At 40.4% G+C, this 17,824-nt stretch overlaps 1 protein-coding gene across 4 annotated transcripts; it reads right to left on the reverse strand.

Annotated features, from left to right (window-relative positions):
• Positions 1–479: 479 nt before the first annotated feature.
• Positions 480–17,592, reverse strand: LOC124987102 (immunity-related GTPase family M protein-like). 4 transcript variants are annotated; one of them, XM_047556069.1, is made up of 3 exons: positions 17,325–17,592; positions 15,088–15,102; positions 480–3,119 (listed from the first exon to the last, which is right to left on the reverse strand). In XM_047556069.1, the coding sequence occupies exon 3, from the start codon at positions 3,096–3,098 to the stop codon at positions 1,848–1,850; it is 1,251 nt and encodes a 416-aa protein (XP_047412025.1). In that variant the 5' UTR covers positions 3,099–3,119; positions 15,088–15,102; positions 17,325–17,592; the 3' UTR covers positions 480–1,847. The 4 variants fall into 4 exon arrangements, with proteins under 4 accessions (XP_047412025.1, XP_047412026.1, XP_047412027.1 ...); XM_047556070.1 differs by lacking the exons at positions 15,088–15,102; positions 17,325–17,592 and adding an exon at positions 6,144–6,240; XM_047556071.1 differs by lacking the exons at positions 15,088–15,102; positions 17,325–17,592 and adding an exon at positions 4,555–4,571.
• Between the last annotated feature and the right edge of the window lie 232 nt (positions 17,593–17,824).

Below are 17,824 nucleotides of genomic sequence, written 5' to 3' on the forward strand. Positions count from 1 at the left end.
AATGGATGAGCCAGAAAGGCAGCTAGCTGGTCCCCACAGGCCACTCATAAAGTCCCTGCCATCCTCCCTTCACATCATCCCATAACACAGGTTGGGTGCCAGAATGGCAATGAGTGTGCTCTAAGGCCTGAGGTTCCAGAGCTGAGTTCCTGTCCTGTCTTCCCCTGGGAGCATGATAAATGCAGACTTCCAAGAAAATGAGTCCTACCACTGAATTGAACCAGAGAGATATTTTGTGACTCACAGACCTTAAATTTTTTTCTCCTTTCTCTCTTCCTACAAATTTGAGAGGATCAAATAGTTGACTTCTCAAAAAGGCATGATATCACAGCATATTAAGTACCATTGTCACAATTAAATTTATGGCAAAAACTTACATGAATTTAGTGATAGAGAAAATTAGCATGCCTTCTAAAAATTAAGTTGAATCAAGAAATCTTAAAGAGTAACATTAGCACTGTGTTTCTAGAATTACCAGTTGGAAACTAGGAGAGAGATGTTTTGGACTGTAGAGCAGAAATGCTTCCCCTTCTCACTGAGATTGGAGTGAAACTTTTTCTGAGACCTCCACATTTACCCACATGTGATAGATAAACTTCTGATTGATATCCCCAGCCTGTCTGCACCAAGGAAGGTAGTAGAATGGAAATAGTTTCTGCCCTCAGTACTTTCAGAAACCAGTGGGGAAAGGTAGGTGATTAAAGTGTATGGAAAATATTTAGAACAAAATTACCCAGACTGCCTCCTGTATAAAAGGAACATATCTCTCTGAAAAAGATTATCCTGAGATTTGTAATTAAAAAGGAAGATGAGGGAAAGGCGGTCTGAGGAGACATGAATACTGAGATGAAGCCTATTTCCATTCCTTCTCTCCACTGAAATATGCCAACTAATGATGGACTGTGAACTCACTGAGTGATATTAGTTCGTTGTACCTTTATAGTCACTGAATGTGAATACCACATAACTCAATTTGTCTCATTTCATTCATATTATAACTTAGGACTGCATATTTACCTCCAAAAAGTCTGTGTCAGAGAAGTTATTTTTTAATTTTTTTTATTTGTTCTGATTTGTTGTACATAACAGTAGATGCATTTATATTTTGATAGATCATACAAAAATGGAGTGTAATCTCTAATTTTTCTGATGATACATATTGTAGGGTCACATTAGTCATGCAGTCATGTATGTATGAGGCAATAATGTCTGTTCCACTCTACTATCACTATCAACATTCTCTTAAAATGAACATTTCACCTATACTTAAAATTTCCATATTTGACTCATTGGATTAAAGTACTTTTTAAATTGAGTTGTTAATGTCATACAAAGTATGAGAAATTTCTTCTGACTGCCAGGATCCTGATCATGCTTGAGTTTCTTTTTTCATCAAGCATGGTAGCTTCCACACAACATAGACACTTCCACTCCTATTGCTACACAACCCTAGACACCAAGTATGCAGTTTCTCTACATATTTCCCCTGAAAACAAATTCACTTTGTACATTCTGGGGAGTATCTGGTAGAATGTTTCCACTCATTAACTTTAATACTTTAGTGGAAAAACAGATCTATATCACAATTAACAATTACTACCAAAATGTATATATACTGAACCCAGGAAACTTCATTAATGAATTCAGCAATACTTGTTTCTCAAAAGAAGAGTACATTAAGATTAGACAAAGGAATACAAGTGATTTTCTTAATTCCTTTCAAAGAATGTATGAACCTTAACAGGAATAGGAAATGTTGAGTTAAATCTCTTGATTTCTAGTGGAAATTCCTTGATTCTCCTAGTGGAGAAAGAGAGACCAGACTGAGAATGGGATCCTGAGTCAAGCTAACTTCCCCCAAAGAACAAGCTGGCTGGATCATTCCCAAAATTGTTATCAGGTGGAGAGCACACATTCTTCAGAATTTTCATCAGGATATTCTTGGTGTCCTGAGCAACTAACTCAAGGATTCTCCTGTGTCTCATGTATCTGAAGCAGTGGATGACAAGGTTGCCTAAGAATGGGATATACCTAAAAAGTTTTAGCAATGCCCTCATGATTAAACAAGTCATGAGTTTCATTTTCCAGTCGCTTCCACAGAGAGTGTGCAAATCCTGGGACTTCATGATGGTCATGTACTCAGAAGCCCATGTCCCCATACTCTGAGCCACCTGCTGAAGTGATGCATTATCCACACCAAAGAGCAATTTGTATGCTTCCAGACACTCCCCCAAGTCATCAGCATTCCTAATGCCTAGAATGTCTTCCAAATATTCTGTGGATAATCTCCCCTTCAAGGAGTTCACTTTATCATTAATGGTCTCCTCACAAATATGGGAAAGTGTGTCTAAGGGACCTCGGCACCTAATGCCCAGGAGGTCTATTTGCAATGTGTTCCTAAGCTTTGGGAAGTCATGCAATAAAGGGTCAAAGTTGGATACCAGAAACATGGGAGGTTCACATACCCGCACCTTCTGAAAATTTTCCTTGATATTCTTTTGAATATTCTGCAATAGCTGTCCCTTTGAGAGGGCACTTGTGCTGAGATCCCTGTCCAGCTTAGTCCAGACAACATAGAACCTCTTTCCCATTCTCTGAATGGCTCTGGCAAGTTTTACATGATTAATGCTGAACTGCTCAGATGCAATGATGATAAAGAGATCATAATGGCTGAACTGCATCTCTTTCAGATAGTTCTCTAGACCTTGAGCAGTAGTCCCCATGCCAGGTAGGTCCCACAGCACCACATTAGGAAAATGGGAAGAAGTGTAGCTTCCTCTTGTCTGGGTGGTCCTCACCACTCCAATGGGAGCTGAGGCCTCCTCCTCATGTCCAAGGAACCGCAGTGCATTTATGAAGGATGACATACCATTGCCTGACTCCCCAGTCACAGCAATGCTCACTTGGGTTCTGGATGCTCTCTCCATAGTCTCCCTGACCACAGAGACAACTTCCAACAACTTCCCTTCTTTCAAGGCCTTCTCAATGTTTCTGCTCAACTCCTCAAATATTAAAATGTTCCAGCCTTTATTGTATGACACAACAGAAGTGAAAGATGTAGACAATGGAGTGTAATGGGACACAGGGGCTTTTGCCATGTTGGTGAGTTGTGGAACAACCTGCAGAAACAGAATACAGGGAGTTAGACACAGTATGACACAGGACACCAGAAAGTTCACATCCCATTCCCAGGGTTTCAGATCTACAACAGAAGAGGTAGCAAAGACACTTCAATTACCAACAGAGCAAGCAAAGTACTCATCCAGGAAATTTGCACATTTTTAATTGGTATGGAGTTCCTGAGATTGCTCGGGGCTGATATGGCAATAGTCAGCCCCAAAGCCCCAATGAACTTGAGAAGTAGTATGTCAGGTAAGTCACTGAGATGGGAGCACACATCCTTATTTTGCCCCAAATTTGTGGGAAGAGACTGACCACTGGAAATGCAAGACCAACTTGTGCCAGCTCTCCATAGTGAGTAATACACTGATGAAGACATGCTAGTCCTTGCTGGGATTATCCTTCTTTGTTAAGAACAATTCAATTATGTTAATAATGCTATAAAAGTGAGTTTTCTCCTTTTTCTGGAGATATTATGTTTCTTGAAAAACTGGGATGATAATAACTACAACTTCAACAGACAAGTCAGAACAACTTTTTAAATAATCTCCTGCTTATTTTAAGTTAGCACTTAAATTTTATATTTCTATGTATAACTGTTGATAGTATTATTATTCATGTAGGTATTCAAGCTGTTCTATGAACTTGTTTCTCTTATTAGCTTAATTATTTCAATGAGATTGAAAGCATTTATGGAATAGGATTAGAAAGATAATTAGTTGGGATTATCCAGTAGATTCTACTCAAAGTTACAATACATAGATTGTTCTTGGCTGATGGACTTTCATAATCCTACAATTATTGGTAATTGCAATGTACTTCCCTTAAAAGTACTTAATCACCTCTTTGTACATAAATACAAATTTTCTTAAATTCAAGACCATCTCATTAGTTGTAGAGTTGCTTTTTTGAGCCTCACAGAATCTTCCTGTTCTATAAGGAGCTCTCTGGTCAGTCTGTTGAGAACAGGGTGATATCTGTGCAGCTAACTGTCTCAATCATCCGGATGCAGGCAATACAGGACAAACAGGACTGCTGAGCCCCTGTGCTTACCAAGGTTGTTAAGAGATATTTGTCTGAGGAATGTGCAGTTGCCTGGAAACCTTATCTATCAAGGACAGGGGGGGCCTAGCCCTGACTCATCTCCTGCATGGTTCACCCCTTCCCTCCTCCCTTCTTCCACTAGGACCATTCAGTTCTGGCGGGACCCAATGAGAATCAAATAGATTGGCAGGACCCAACCAGAGGAGGACTAATGTTTAGTTGTTCAAATGTTAACCAATAATGTACAAGTCTTTGTGTGTGAATGCTTGGATATCTCTTAAATAGAGGGTTTTCTCGCCCCTCGGGGCTGCTCCCCACTCAGCCATTGCAATGGTCTGAGAGGCTGGTTGCAGTCCAGGCAATAAAACCTCGTTGTGTGTCTTGCATTACCGTGTGTGCACTTTGACTCTCTGGGGATCAGTCAATATCGGGGACCAGTCGATATCGGACCCTAACATTTGGGGGCTCATTCGGGATAGACTTGTCCGACTCCAGCCCAGGAGAGACAAACAGCCCACGGTACCGAGATTTCTAAGGAAATTTGCCGCAGAAGGAGGATTGTCCACCTCCTGGTAGGACGTAAGTCCTGGGAGGACGTAAGTCCTGGTTAGAGTTTGGGTGAGAATTCTCATTTGGTGGAAGGAAAAGGTTGCGAGAGACCCTGGAGGTTCCACTGTCGAAAGTTGTGGGAGACATCCCCGACGATCAGGAGTCGCTCCAATGTCCCCAGTGGACGCCATTTGGGTGGCTGTTTGGTAAGGATCCTTGGTCTGATTCTGGTAGTGTGAATGAGAAGGGCATTGCGCCTGTGAGAGTGGTGTGGCTGATGGGCCAGTGGATGTTGGAGAGTCCTGTGAGAATTTGTTTTACTGCGTGTATTGCCTCCCTTGTTCTTTTTGGTCTGCTTGGTCCTTTTCTCCTCATTATTATGGGACAGGCTCAGGTGACTCCTCAGAGGTCTGTGCCAGAGGACAGAACTTTGGTATAGACCACCTACAGGAGGGTGAGTTTGCTACACTCTGCTCCACGGAGTAGCCAATCTTCACCAAGATCTACGCTGAGCAAGGTGAGTAAGTTTCTCTCTCCATGCACCCCACATCTGCTTGAGGTGCAGCTTTCTGACTCTTCATTTTTGGAGGGTAAAATGGGCTACACAACACTCATGCACATCCACTCCCTCCTGGATGCTCCCCTTCCCTTGCTGGTCAGACATAGAAATTCAAACTGTAGGATTAAGAACTGGGACAATTAGAATGGAAATGCCCAGGTTCCCTTTGTTCGTATAGTTAGCCATCACTAGTCTCTCTAGAGTCTCCCTCTTACTGTTCCTGTGATTAGATGTGCTCAGATGTGCTCACTGTGTTCTCTTTAAGCTGCAAGAGGGAGGCATTTAAAATCAACCCCTCCCAAGAGACCCTCCAAGAAAAGGCACGAGAGCTGGCTTGAGTTACATGCCTCCCCAGGTCTCCCTCTGTGACAATTTTACTGGAGTCACCATGCGGGACACACAGCTGTGAAGTAATGACTTACAGAAGTTCCCCCGTGAAGCACCAAAATATTTGGGATCCTAAACACCTCTTTGTTTGTCGGAAGATAGGCTCCTTTGTCCTCCCTCAGGTCCCCTATCTTAGGCTTAAGGGATACTCATTGCAGGCTACTTTATAGTCCTTCTCCTTGTTCCTGAGAGATTTGTTTACTCCAATCCCCCTAGGCAGAAGCTCAGCAGCTCCCAGTTTGCAGAGCAGGCTTAAGGTGAAACCAAAAGACAAGAAAATGACCCCCCCAGGCCTTCACTTCAAACATTGTAACTTCTGAGGAGGAGGAGACAGACACTAATGATAACAAAGGCCTCCTGCCATCTGCCCCTCCCACTCTGTGCCCTTGGAGTACCCATGGCAGTAAGGAATATGATATAGCAGCTCCATTCCTCAAAAGTAGTGGGAAATAATGTTTCATGATTTTCTGCATTCAAACCTAACCTGATTTCTCAACCAGGAAAAAAAGAGTTAAAAGGTCCTAGGCAATTTTCCCTTGCTGAAGTCTGCATTGGAATGTAAACTGCAGCAGTCTCAGCAGGAGCGGGGGTGGCCTGAAACAGAAAAAAAAAAAAAAAAAAAAAGGTTTCCATTTTAAACTCCTGGGCTGCTACACAGAACTAACTCATTTTCTAAGATTCTTGTTTTGTTTTTCTTTAATGCGGTATTTTTTAGCTCATAATTTTGATCCTACATACCTAGGTTAATGATTTTTTTTGATCAGTTCTTTTTTATCCAACTCTAGAGTTATTTTTAAACATCTGTTACATTGCAATGGAGATAAACATTACAAGGCCTTTGCTTTTGTGTTATGTGTATGTGTTATTGTTTAAGGTCATATTGCCTATATGTACCTGACAAAATTGACATAGATAATAAGCGCACATAAAATTAAAATTTTAAAAATGGATCCAAATACTTTTATTCACGTGATTTAAAAGGGTTCAATTTAAATTGGGTAAAGTAATAAAAGTGAAATGTCTTTAGAAATAATTCGCAAGTCTCTAGGTGGTCAAACTAATGAAATGTTGATGTTAAACAATGTCTAATATCAATTGTTTCTAGGACTTTTCTTCAACAGAAAAGAGATGGCAAATACTGTTCAGGACACTTGTCTGATATCTTGTTTTTTCAAAATAAGTAAATTAAATTTAACATGTGTGAGACTACTCAAATGTGTTTGTTAGTGACATCTGATTAATTTGCAAAGTTAAAATGGTAACTGTTAAATAACATTAAGTACTCTTAAGTCCTTAAATTCCATGGAGTAACATACTTAAACATTATTGGTGTTTTCATATGCTGGTAAATTAAAAAGTGTTTAAAATTGCTTTGTGTCATTACTAAAAACAAGGTTATTAAGAGTTATGTCCTAACAGGTAAAACCCCAACCTAGAGGGTGAGCATTCCATCTGCTCCCTTACCACTTCCCCTTGCTCCCCATCCAGTTCTGCAAAGCTCCAAGGAGCTCTTAGATTTGGATTTAGAGTTACCATCTCCCCTCTCACTGTGTTTCAGTTAGAGTACTATAAACAACAAAGTATTTTGTCTTGTTAAAATGGAGTAATTTATCTAAATTCAGAAATTTCATAATGTGTGTTTCAGAATGTGAACAAAAAGGTGTCAACAGATAGGAAAGAGAAAATAAAAAGCTCTAGAAATGGAACTATATTTAGTGAAGAACAAAATCTTTCTGGATAAGAAAGTGTTTATATGATGAAATACATGAGAGTCTAAGTAAGTGCTAAGAAAGTCTGTGTAAGTAAAGGGCAAAAGTCAACAAGTTTGCACGTAACTAAGTTGGTTACAAGTATGTGAGACAATCAGTTAAAGCTGTTTAAGGTTTTTCTTAAAGTCAAATACTACTGTACTGATATAAACCGAAGTTTAGTTTATATGTTAAATTGACAAGGATTTCTTAGAGACATTAATTTACTCTTAACATTATATCTGTTAAGTTTCATTCTTTAGAACAATTATTCTTGAAAATTGAGGTTAATGCAATTATAGTTATAAAACTGTTAAAATATTGTACTACATTAGAGTCTAAATTTTTCTTTCAAAACTAAATTTTGTTAATATAAAGGTATCAAGGTAATTGTGAAATGGTCACTCTTTGTATATTAAATGTGTTCATATTTTCCAGATATACATCTTTAAAGCAGGAAATTTATCAAGCTGCTATTCTCCAGAATAAACTTGTCTGTAATGTTAATTTAAAACTTAAAGAGTACGTTTTATTGGGGATTTATTTCTATCACTTAATGTTCTATTATGGGACCTATTATCAATAAGATATATGTAAAATTGGTTACTTATTTCACTAAGATAAAAATTTAAATGTAAATTGTATTTCTAAGAGTTAGTGACAGCCTGATTTGTTTAAAGGTTCATATCATAGAAGGTGAAAGTATTTCACTACACAAGGCTCTCTCAGCCTTTCTTTGATTGATTCCTGTTTGGGATATAATGTTAGACTGTGTTAACTAATGTTCATATAGACTCAGGAGTCAATATATGTAAACTTCTTAAAATGACATTTAAGAAAGAGTGTAATGCGCAATAGTAAAAATGAGACAACAATGACTGAGATTGGGGTCTCTGACCTCATGACTGTAGCATGTCTGGTGTCTGGGAGTGTTCCTGTGTAGGAGCACAAGATGCCTAACTGCTGTGGCAGTACCCTCCCTGGGGAGGCTCTGTACAGGAGTCCTATCAGCTCTTACATTTATCTCAGGCACACAGCTCTTGGGCAAAAAGAAATTGTTTTGCTAGATAACCAGTGTTTCATCAGCTCCCTTCTCTAGTTCCTGCCCACCTTACAGTAACTTTGGACAGTGGACTTCTTTGAGAGCTACACAGAGTTCCTAACACTGCACCTTGCAGTTGTGGAAAAAAGTTACATAGATGTTCTAGTCTCTGTAACTTTCCTGAAAACAAAGAATAATGCTTACATAGTCTTTAACCTAATAATAAGATATGTATAAAGATTACTAACATAACTCTTTAGATCTGCATTTCCATCAGAGAACAGAGCTCCATCTGATCTCAGCTTAATCTTCAAAATCTGTGTTTATAAACCTTTATTTTCTAATACTCCTTTGCCCCTCACTGAACTTGAAAATTTGGTCATGCTGGTCATGGCAAAAGGGGCTAAAATTAGCTTCAGGATTAGAACATTTTATTTAAGATTTGTGAAGAGCCCTGCAATACCTGAGATAAGGCTCTGCCTCATCCTGCTGCATTTTAGAATGGCTCCAAAGTAAGCCAGACTTTAACTCATTTAAAGTTGTGCTCAAAAGTTTGATGTTTGTTGTAAAGATTACTGTGATCTCAAACAGGGTATATAATGTAGAACTCAGCCAAAATTCAAGATAGCTATTATACAAGCTAAATATGTTTTTACTCTTGCTAATTTCATTTTTTAAAACTGTTGCCTGTTACTGTTTTGCAGAAGTAGCTGCTTCCAGAACATACAACCTAGGTAACTTGTGATAATAGGTCATCATCTTCAAAACAGATAGTATGTGGTAGTACTTTAATAAAAGGGTAAATGACTGTAAAGTTATAAACATTGAAGCTAAAGCCCAGTACTCTTACTTTATGACTGGTGAGACTGACTTGCTGGATGGTTAAGATCAAACTTAGAGATTGAGATTAAATACAGAGGCCAAGAAAAGCCAGTATTCGGGTCTTGCCCTCAGTCAGCCTGAATCCAGGGAACAAGAGAACTTCTCTAAGGAGTTTTGCAACTCTGGGTCACACAACCTCCCAATCAGGGAGATTGATGAGACCACTGGAGGATAAAAAGCCAATCAGTGCACTGCTGCAGAGGAGGATCATGGAAAAAGGGAGATATCCCTAATGCTTCCAAGGGAAGCCACCTGATCAAGGAGGCCCTGCCTAATGAACGGCACTAACTGAGCTAAGAAGCTGCTCTTAAGTTCTCTACGAGTAACCCCTGTGGGAACTCAGCTGACTCTTTAACATACAGGAACAGGTCACATTGACCAGATTGATCTTAGACACCTAGCAAAACAGTTAAAACCAAAATACAGCCACTCTTGGGCTTTTAAAAGAAATAATAGTTAAATGTAACTGAAAATGTACACTTGTGTTAGCCCACTAAAATTAAGAGTGGAAGCTACAAAAGAAAGATTCTTAGGCAAATGTGCCTGATAACTATCAAGGGAAACTGCCAGAGTCAGAAGATTTTAGTCAGTTTAAGACCTACAGTCACAGGTAGGCTTAATCTATGTTTGCTAGTATGATTATCTAGCCCTAAGTAACAGAAATATAGAGATCTCTACTTAATACAGGCTATACCAATAAAGGGATATTGTACAAAAATCAGATGACATTAAGTAACTTAACTATATTTTCTGGGGACATCAATGACATTAAGAGTTAAATATTGTGTTTACGTTCCTGATAACCTGGACAATGTTAAAGTCCCCAAATAAAGGCCTTGTCCTCTCCAGCCTTTGCTAGGCCTTGTTATGGGAACAACTTCTCAGTTCTTCCACCCCCTGGTGAGGAATTATTGACTTCTGTCATCTTTATGATATTCATTGGCATGTTCCAGATGCAGCAACATTTACTTTGTACTAATCTCATTTCAGTACTCATGTCTTTTTGTTCTTCTCTCATAGAAGCACCCACCCCCAGATGACTTTACAACCTGCTCTTCCCCAACCAGACTTCTACCTTGGACCCCTCAATTGACGTGATTTTTGAAATGGAACTCCAAACTGCTTGCCCCACACTGCCCCCTTCCAGCTCGAAGCAGCCAGAACAGTCATCACCCCCTTTCCCTACAGCAGCAAGGAGTTCCTAAAATTAGACAGGGGGAATGAAGCCAGAACTGGGGATAGGCAGTTAGTGTAGAAATGGGGGATCAGGTCAAATTGAGGAAATGAAGTCCATGAAAGTCATCTGCCTCTGGAAGTTGGAGACTGCCCCTGGGAGAATAAAATGTTAAGGATCTCCTAAGCTCATTGATTACCAAATTTACCTGCCTTTAAAGACTGTAAGTGAGGAGGTCTATGTGCGGCCCTGGGAGAAGAATGTTATTTTTATGCTAATCATCCTGGAGTAGTGAGGGAATCCATGGCTAAGGTCAGAGAGGGTCTTGCCAAGAGGAAGCGAGACGGGGAGGCCCAAGAAAATTGATTTGAAGCATGGTTCAATAGATCCCCTTGAATGGAGGAAGGAAGGACTGTATAGATGGAGGGGAGGGGTGGGAGGGGTGGGGGGGAGGGAAAAAATGGCAGAATGAATCAAACAACATTACCCTATGTAAATTTATGATTACACAAATGGTATGCCTTTACGCCATGTACAGACAGAGAAACAACATGTATCCCATTTGTTTACAATAAAAAAAAAAGAAAATGCACATAAACTGCTTAATAAAACATCTGACAAAGAAAAAAAAAAATAGATCCCCTTGGCTTGCTACCCTAATCTCTACCCTAGTAGGCCCCTTAGCCCTGCTTTTGTTTCTTTTAACTTTTGGCCCCTACATTTTAAATAAGTTAATAGTTTTTATTAAGGACCATGTAAGCATGGTCCAACTAATGGTGCTGAGACAACAATACGAGAGAGTACTGGCCCCAGAAAATGAATATGCGTGACGCCCAAATGAGCATGATTCCTCATTATGAACAACTGAAGGGGGGAATGTTGAGAACAGGGTGATATCTGTGCAGCTAACTGTCTCAATCATCCGGATGCAGGCAATACAGGACAAACAGGACTGCTGAGCCCCTGTGCTTACCAAGGTTGTTAAGAGATATTTGTCTGAGGAATGTGCAGTTGCCTGGAAACCTTATCTATCAAGGACAGGGGGGGCCTAGCCCTGACTCATCTCCTGCATGGTTCACCCCTTCCCTCCTCCCTTCTTCCACTAGGACCATTCAGTTCTGATGGGACCCAATGAGAATCAAATAGTTTGACAGGACCCAACCAGAGGAGGACTAATGTTTAGTTGTTCAAATGTTAACCAATAATGTACAGGTCTTTGTGTGTGAATGCTTAGAAATCTCTTAAATAGAGGGCTTTCTTGCCCCTCGGGGCCACTCCCCACTCAGCCATTGCAATGGTCTGAGAGGATGGTTGCGGTCCCGGCTCGAGCTTGCAATAAAACCTCGTTGTGTGTCTTGCATTACCGTGTGTGCACTTTGACTCTCTGGGGATCAGTCGATATCAGGGACCAGTCAATATCAGACCCTAACAAGTCCACCAATGGGGTCCCTTGAAGTTTCTGAAGTTCTATACGGTGTTCACAACTGATATAGCCAGGTTTCTGTCCCAGAAGGCTCACTGTTCTTTCTGTGGGATAAATTTTATGACATGACCACATGCAGGTCTCACGATGCAGTTTCTTGACCTTTACAACCTTCCCGGAGACACCCCTTTCCTTGTTCTTCTCCTGGGGTACCACCTAACCCTTACAGTCACTGCTCTTCTAGTTCCAAGGTCTGCACTCATTATCCCCCTGGAGGAAATAATCTCAGAATCCCTTTACTCTTGAGGACCAGCTCAGGTCCTTGCAACATGGGCATATTCCTAAAATTCCAGTCTTCAACCTTGTGCTTTGGGGAAGTCATGCTACCTGCTCCCAGGATTCATGTGAAGATTTTACAGCAGGATCCACAGGATGTTACAACCCTCTTGGTGAAGGCTCTTTGGTTGTCTAATGGTCTCTGAGAAAGATATCCTCTGGTTCTTCTTCCTCCCTCCAACTTTAACCAGTATGAAGTTGATGTATTGTGAATATGTCAGTGCTGTGTCTTTTGCATGCCTTATCTCATTTAATCTTCCTCAAACTCTATTAAATAAGTGATATTGTTACTTGAATATGGGTGCAAAAACAGAATTATGAATAAATAACAAGTCTTGAATTACATAGAGGGTGTGCAAGGGATTCAAAATTTGAACTTCAGAATGTGTCCATTTTTCCGTCTGGTAAAGATAATCCTGTTTAATAGAAATTCCAGCTCCCTGGGATAATGATTATTGATGCTGAGGCACTTCCCTTGGGGACACTGATTTGTTATAGCAATCAACTGCCATTTACAACTACCTGGATTCACCTTCCACAATTTTGGGGGAAAATAGAAACTAGCTTCTGTCTCTTCTTATCATCTCATCATTGATATACAATTGCAAAGAAAATTCCAACATTATACCCACTAATTGGAGCCTATTCTAGGCACTTTAGACTCATTAGCAGAGGGAGGTACCTAATGAAATAATCAGAGTGATACCAAGAGTTCAAAGGAATGAAGAGTAATAGGAAAGGCCACTATCACACATCATGTCTGTTAAGTAACTGCAAGCCCCTGACACCAGTGGCCACAGAATCTCTTAAGTGTCTTCCCCCAGGTATACCTGAACACACTCAAGGTTTCATAGAACATAGGCTAATGTTCTGTAAGGAGTGGAGGTACCCTGAACCAGGTGAGGGAGTAAACAGTTTGGCTGTGGATTGGTGTATGTGGGAATCAAGCCAGTTGGAAACCAGGAGAATGGACCCCTGGACTAGTCTCAGGATAGGAAAATATTCTGAAATAGGAGGATTGACCGGAGGAAAGGAGTTGTGTGAGGTCAAGAAAAGCCCAACTTTACCTTTATTACCTCTCACTGATGTGATTCAAAATCTGTTTGATTTAACTTTGGTGTATTGTGAGCTTCACTCACAAGGGAAGCCTTGAAGAATGAAGAAGGTAAAGTGAATGTGATCAGAGCAAACAGGAAAAGATGGAAAGTCTTTTTATGCTCAGTTAATTTCCTAAGATGTTAAATCAAACTGTTGAGACTAAGAGGTCTCTGAAAGTAAAGCATTTATTGAGCTTTGAAATTTTGGGGGAAAATAAACATAAATTATTTGCATTGAACCTACAACAGCTATAGATAAGAGGGGCAGTACAATGCAAAGCAATAGAAAGTTAGTCCATAAAAATAAGTTTTTGCTACTTTTTGGTTGCTTGGTTCCAAAAGCAAACTGCAACATGATTATCTTCAGCATACAGGAAAGGAACATGAAGTAGAGTTTGTCTTTTTCTTTGTTGATTTAGCTTGAAGATATGAGTTAAAATGGACTTCTATCTCTTTCCTCCTTCCTTTCTCTGACCTCTGACTTAATTTAGGACATTATGAAATTCTTCCCTTATCAAAGGGTATCCCTGCCCTGCTCTGGCACCCTCAAATTTTTTCAAGTCCTATCTGGCTCCTTCCAAACAATCACCAGGGTCCTTGTTTATGAGGGCATGAATGTGCATTAGAGAGGCCTCAGCACAGTCATGACCCCAGGGAAAAAATCTGTATGAGTCCCAGGCTTCCCAATTAGGCTATGTGCAAGGAATTTTCTGTCCCCAGATCAAATTCCATATTGTGTTTCCTTCTAAGTAAAATCTTAGATTAGGAATCTAAGAAAGATTTAATATTTATGTTAGGGGTCCCATGGGGCCAGTAACCCATAAAAGACAGAAAGAAATGGGCAGCCCCTGAATCATTCCCCCAATTGGTCTACAAATGATCAAACCTTATATGTATATTCACTTTGAATTCTCCCCTGATAGATCAACTGCAAGAACCTGGACTTCCAACTTGTTTAAGGACTCAGAAAGCAGGCTTCTTTCACCATGTGATGTCTTCTTCTACCTTGAGACTGCAGAGACTCCCCACCAACAAGAAGAACCTCACCAGATGTGGCTAAGTGATCTTGAACTTCCTGGACTACAGAACTATGAGACAACTAAACCTCTTTTCCTTATAAATTACCCAATCTCAGATATTCTCCATTAGAACAATGGAAAATGAACTAAGACAGGTAATGGACCACATCCCTGAATAGGTTTTACATTTTTAAATGACTGGGAAAAAATCAAAAGAAGAATAATATTTTGTGACAAATGAAAACTATGTGAAATTCAGATTTCAGTGTCCACCAATAAAGTTTCATTGGCATACAACTATGCTTATTTGTTTACACATAGTCTCTGGCTGCTTTTGTGCTATAGCAGCAGAGGATCTCGAGAATTCCTAAAAATCCCTACCAAGTAGGGGAAGAAGATTTCAAGAGGCATTAATGAGACAGAACAGAAGACCAACCTTTGCGCACAGCTATATGTTCAGAATCAGGGATACATCAGAGGTCAAGGGAAAGATGCAGAGCAAAAGCTGCTTCCAGCAACCAGGGTGGGACTTTCTCTATTTGGATTCTGCCTTCAACATCTGAAAATTATCTTTTTGGAAAACATTATTACTCAGGAAAATGAAGAGAGGGCATTTACTCCATGAGTATTTCCTACCTTTGAAGTCACCACACCTCTTCTCAAGACCTAAAAAATGGAATCTCAAAAGAGTGAATTTAGTTGCTTACCTGATTGAGTGAATTCTGTTTTCCCAAAACAAAATAATAATAATAAGTTAGAATTGAAAATAGAAAATTCAGAAAGTATTGGTTCATACTTACTATCATATTAATACAAATACAGTATTGGCACTTCCAATAAAATAATTTCATTTATTTTCCCAGTGTCTCTGGTACCTACCAGGTATTTGATCCACTTCTTTCTAATGAAAAGAAATATGTTTTATAAATTGTTAATTACTAATTGGCAGCACAATTAATTCTCCTTCTTTAAATCTGTCATCTGAAAAACTAAAGCCTGCTCCCCACACACCTCTGGCAATTACTCTCCCATGGGAGGGGCTGAGAAAGGTATTGACCTTTTTAACATATGGGTGAAGTAGGTATAACACCTACATTTTTTTTTTCTTGTGGTGCTAGGGATCGAACCCAGGGCCTTGTGCTTGCAAGGCAAACACTCTACCAACTGAGATATCTCCCCAGCCCAACACCTACACTTTTTGAGAACATTTATGTAACCAAATCTTGCTTACGTCAGGCCCTTACAACCTGTCTGCTCATCTGAGCACTCAGTTCTATGCCCTGTAGGAAAAAGTATTCATGACCCTGTAGCTCTGGACCTAATACTCAGATCCTTGACCTTTAATGCCTGCTTCCCTGGTCCATTGCCCTGCACTCTGATGCTGATTACCACTGTACAGTACAGCCACATGAGATCCAGTACCAATGGCCTTTGTAAGCAGTGCCCTGCTAAAGCCCATGTATCACAAGAGACCAGAGAAAGACCTGGGTAACTCTAGGTGAGGTCGCAGGATTCTCCAGGGAGAGTCAGTATTGAGTTTTAGTATGGGACAGCTTTAGGGCTCTGGCTCAGAGTACTGACTCAGGACTTGCAGAAAGGCCATCAAGTATAGTCTGGGATGCACATGGACCCTGCACTCCCTTATTTGATGGGCCATGCCAGATTATACCTCTGACCCCTATGAACAGGGTTGAAGATCCCTAAGGAAGTAGAACAGACTCTCCTGGCTTTCAAAGGGAGTCCAGCAAGGAGGTTAAACTAGAGGAAAACCAGCCAGGCTTAAAAAGAAGAACTAAACCCTGTGAGCAGTATCTTCAAAGTCTTCTGACTAAAATCCACTATAGGAGATGCATTTCACAAGGGAATCATGTGCTTATTCAATCACATGCAAAGACCTGAGTGAAGATCAATCACATGATTTACTTTTAATTCAGTTTAGTCTATTCTATATTCTGTTGAATTGTATTTTTTTTATTTCTATTTCATTATTTTTTTAATGTTGGCTGCAACCCGCCAAATACATTTTATAACTTAATTGAAAAGGAGTAAAGAATGCTTATTTGTGGATTTCCTATGCAGGGTTTTAAGTAGTTTATGCTTCATTCAACTACCCTGACCCCTTATCAACAAGACTCACAGAGATGAGGGAACTAACCTGGATTAGAAATGGATCTAAAGCATGAAGGACTTTTTTGACCATAGATCCTATATTGACCCAAACCCTTGTTTTGTTGCTCATTTCATCATCATTGGGGAAGACTCAGGGAATATCAATGTGATAATTTATTATAGGAAAGGGTGGCAAGCCTCTCCAGGATCATTGAGTGCAGTACTAGACCTGGCATGCCCTGGGAAGATGGTATTTGGAAAGCCATCAAGGAATGAGTTGGTGCCCAGCAATGAGTTAGTTTCGCCAATGAAGAAAACATATTTGAATTGAGTCAGGTAAAAGGGTCACTTAGACACCTCATGTTCAAAATCCAACCTCAGATTACCATTCCCTGGGTGGTCCAGGTAAGGAACTCATTGGTTGTCATAATGTCAAGCTCTCTCAGATATTGCCAGTGGCTGATTTGGATCCTGAGTGTCTGACCTCATAGAGAAAATGAACTTTTCAACTTAGGCTCTAAGACAATGTGGGAGGCATATCCCATCCTCTTTCTCCAAATTTGGGCCACACCAGTAGACCTACAATGCCAGGAGTATGTGGGTAAAAGAGAAGTGCGTTGCATCCACACTGCTAGGTTAGATGTTTTGGAAGCACAAAAAATGTTAGGGTGCTATGTGACCCCTGAAGAATGTCAGAGTGAGGCCCTGCCGTGAACACACCCTGGGTACAGTAAACCAGATCCCAAGATCTCCTGCCCTGATGTTAGGGGTCCATATTTAATTGCTCATTCTACAAGCAATTATCAGCAAGCTGCACTAGAAGCCCTTCTCTTACCTGTTGCAGAGGGGTGGCTATGTTGGGATGTCAGCACCTCTTCTGGGATATCACTGCCTCCCTGGGGAACGGTTGCTGCCCTCAGGCAGGGACAGTTGCCTCTGCAACCTTCCCCAACTGAAATCCAGTCCCAGATGGTTCCAGAAGGTAGAAGTCTCTTGTGGAGAGCTGGATTCTTCTGAGGAAGAACCAATGGAGGAAAGGAGCTGGAAAGGAGAAGAGTTCAGTCTTCCTGGGTTTTCTTTCTTCACTTCAAAGCAGATTTACTGTGCTGCCCCTACTCACTGCTCTGCTATTTATAGATTTGAGTCTGTCTGTCTGCCTCAGCTCCACAGGGAGGGGACTTTTAGTGAGGGCAGGTTTCACTTTCTATTCCTGGAAGTGACCGGTTTTTAGAATACAGCCAGCCAGTTTTCACTTTTGCCTTCCAGTAGGAGTGTAAACACTTCAATTCTAGCCTGAGCCCAAATTCAGGATGTCTTAGCTCTGCCCAGGGACTC

The sequence above is a fragment of the Sciurus carolinensis genome, chromosome 6 (assembly GCF_902686445.1).
Source record: "Sciurus carolinensis chromosome 6, mSciCar1.2, whole genome shotgun sequence".
Classification (NCBI taxonomy): Eukaryota; Metazoa; Chordata; class Mammalia; order Rodentia; family Sciuridae; genus Sciurus; species Sciurus carolinensis.

Bases quoted from the DNA above. Each gene is read 5' to 3' on its own strand.
- LOC124987102 (XM_047556069.1), bottom strand. From the start codon at position 3,098: ATGGCAAAAGCCCCTGTGTCCCATTACACTCCATTGTCTACATCTTTC.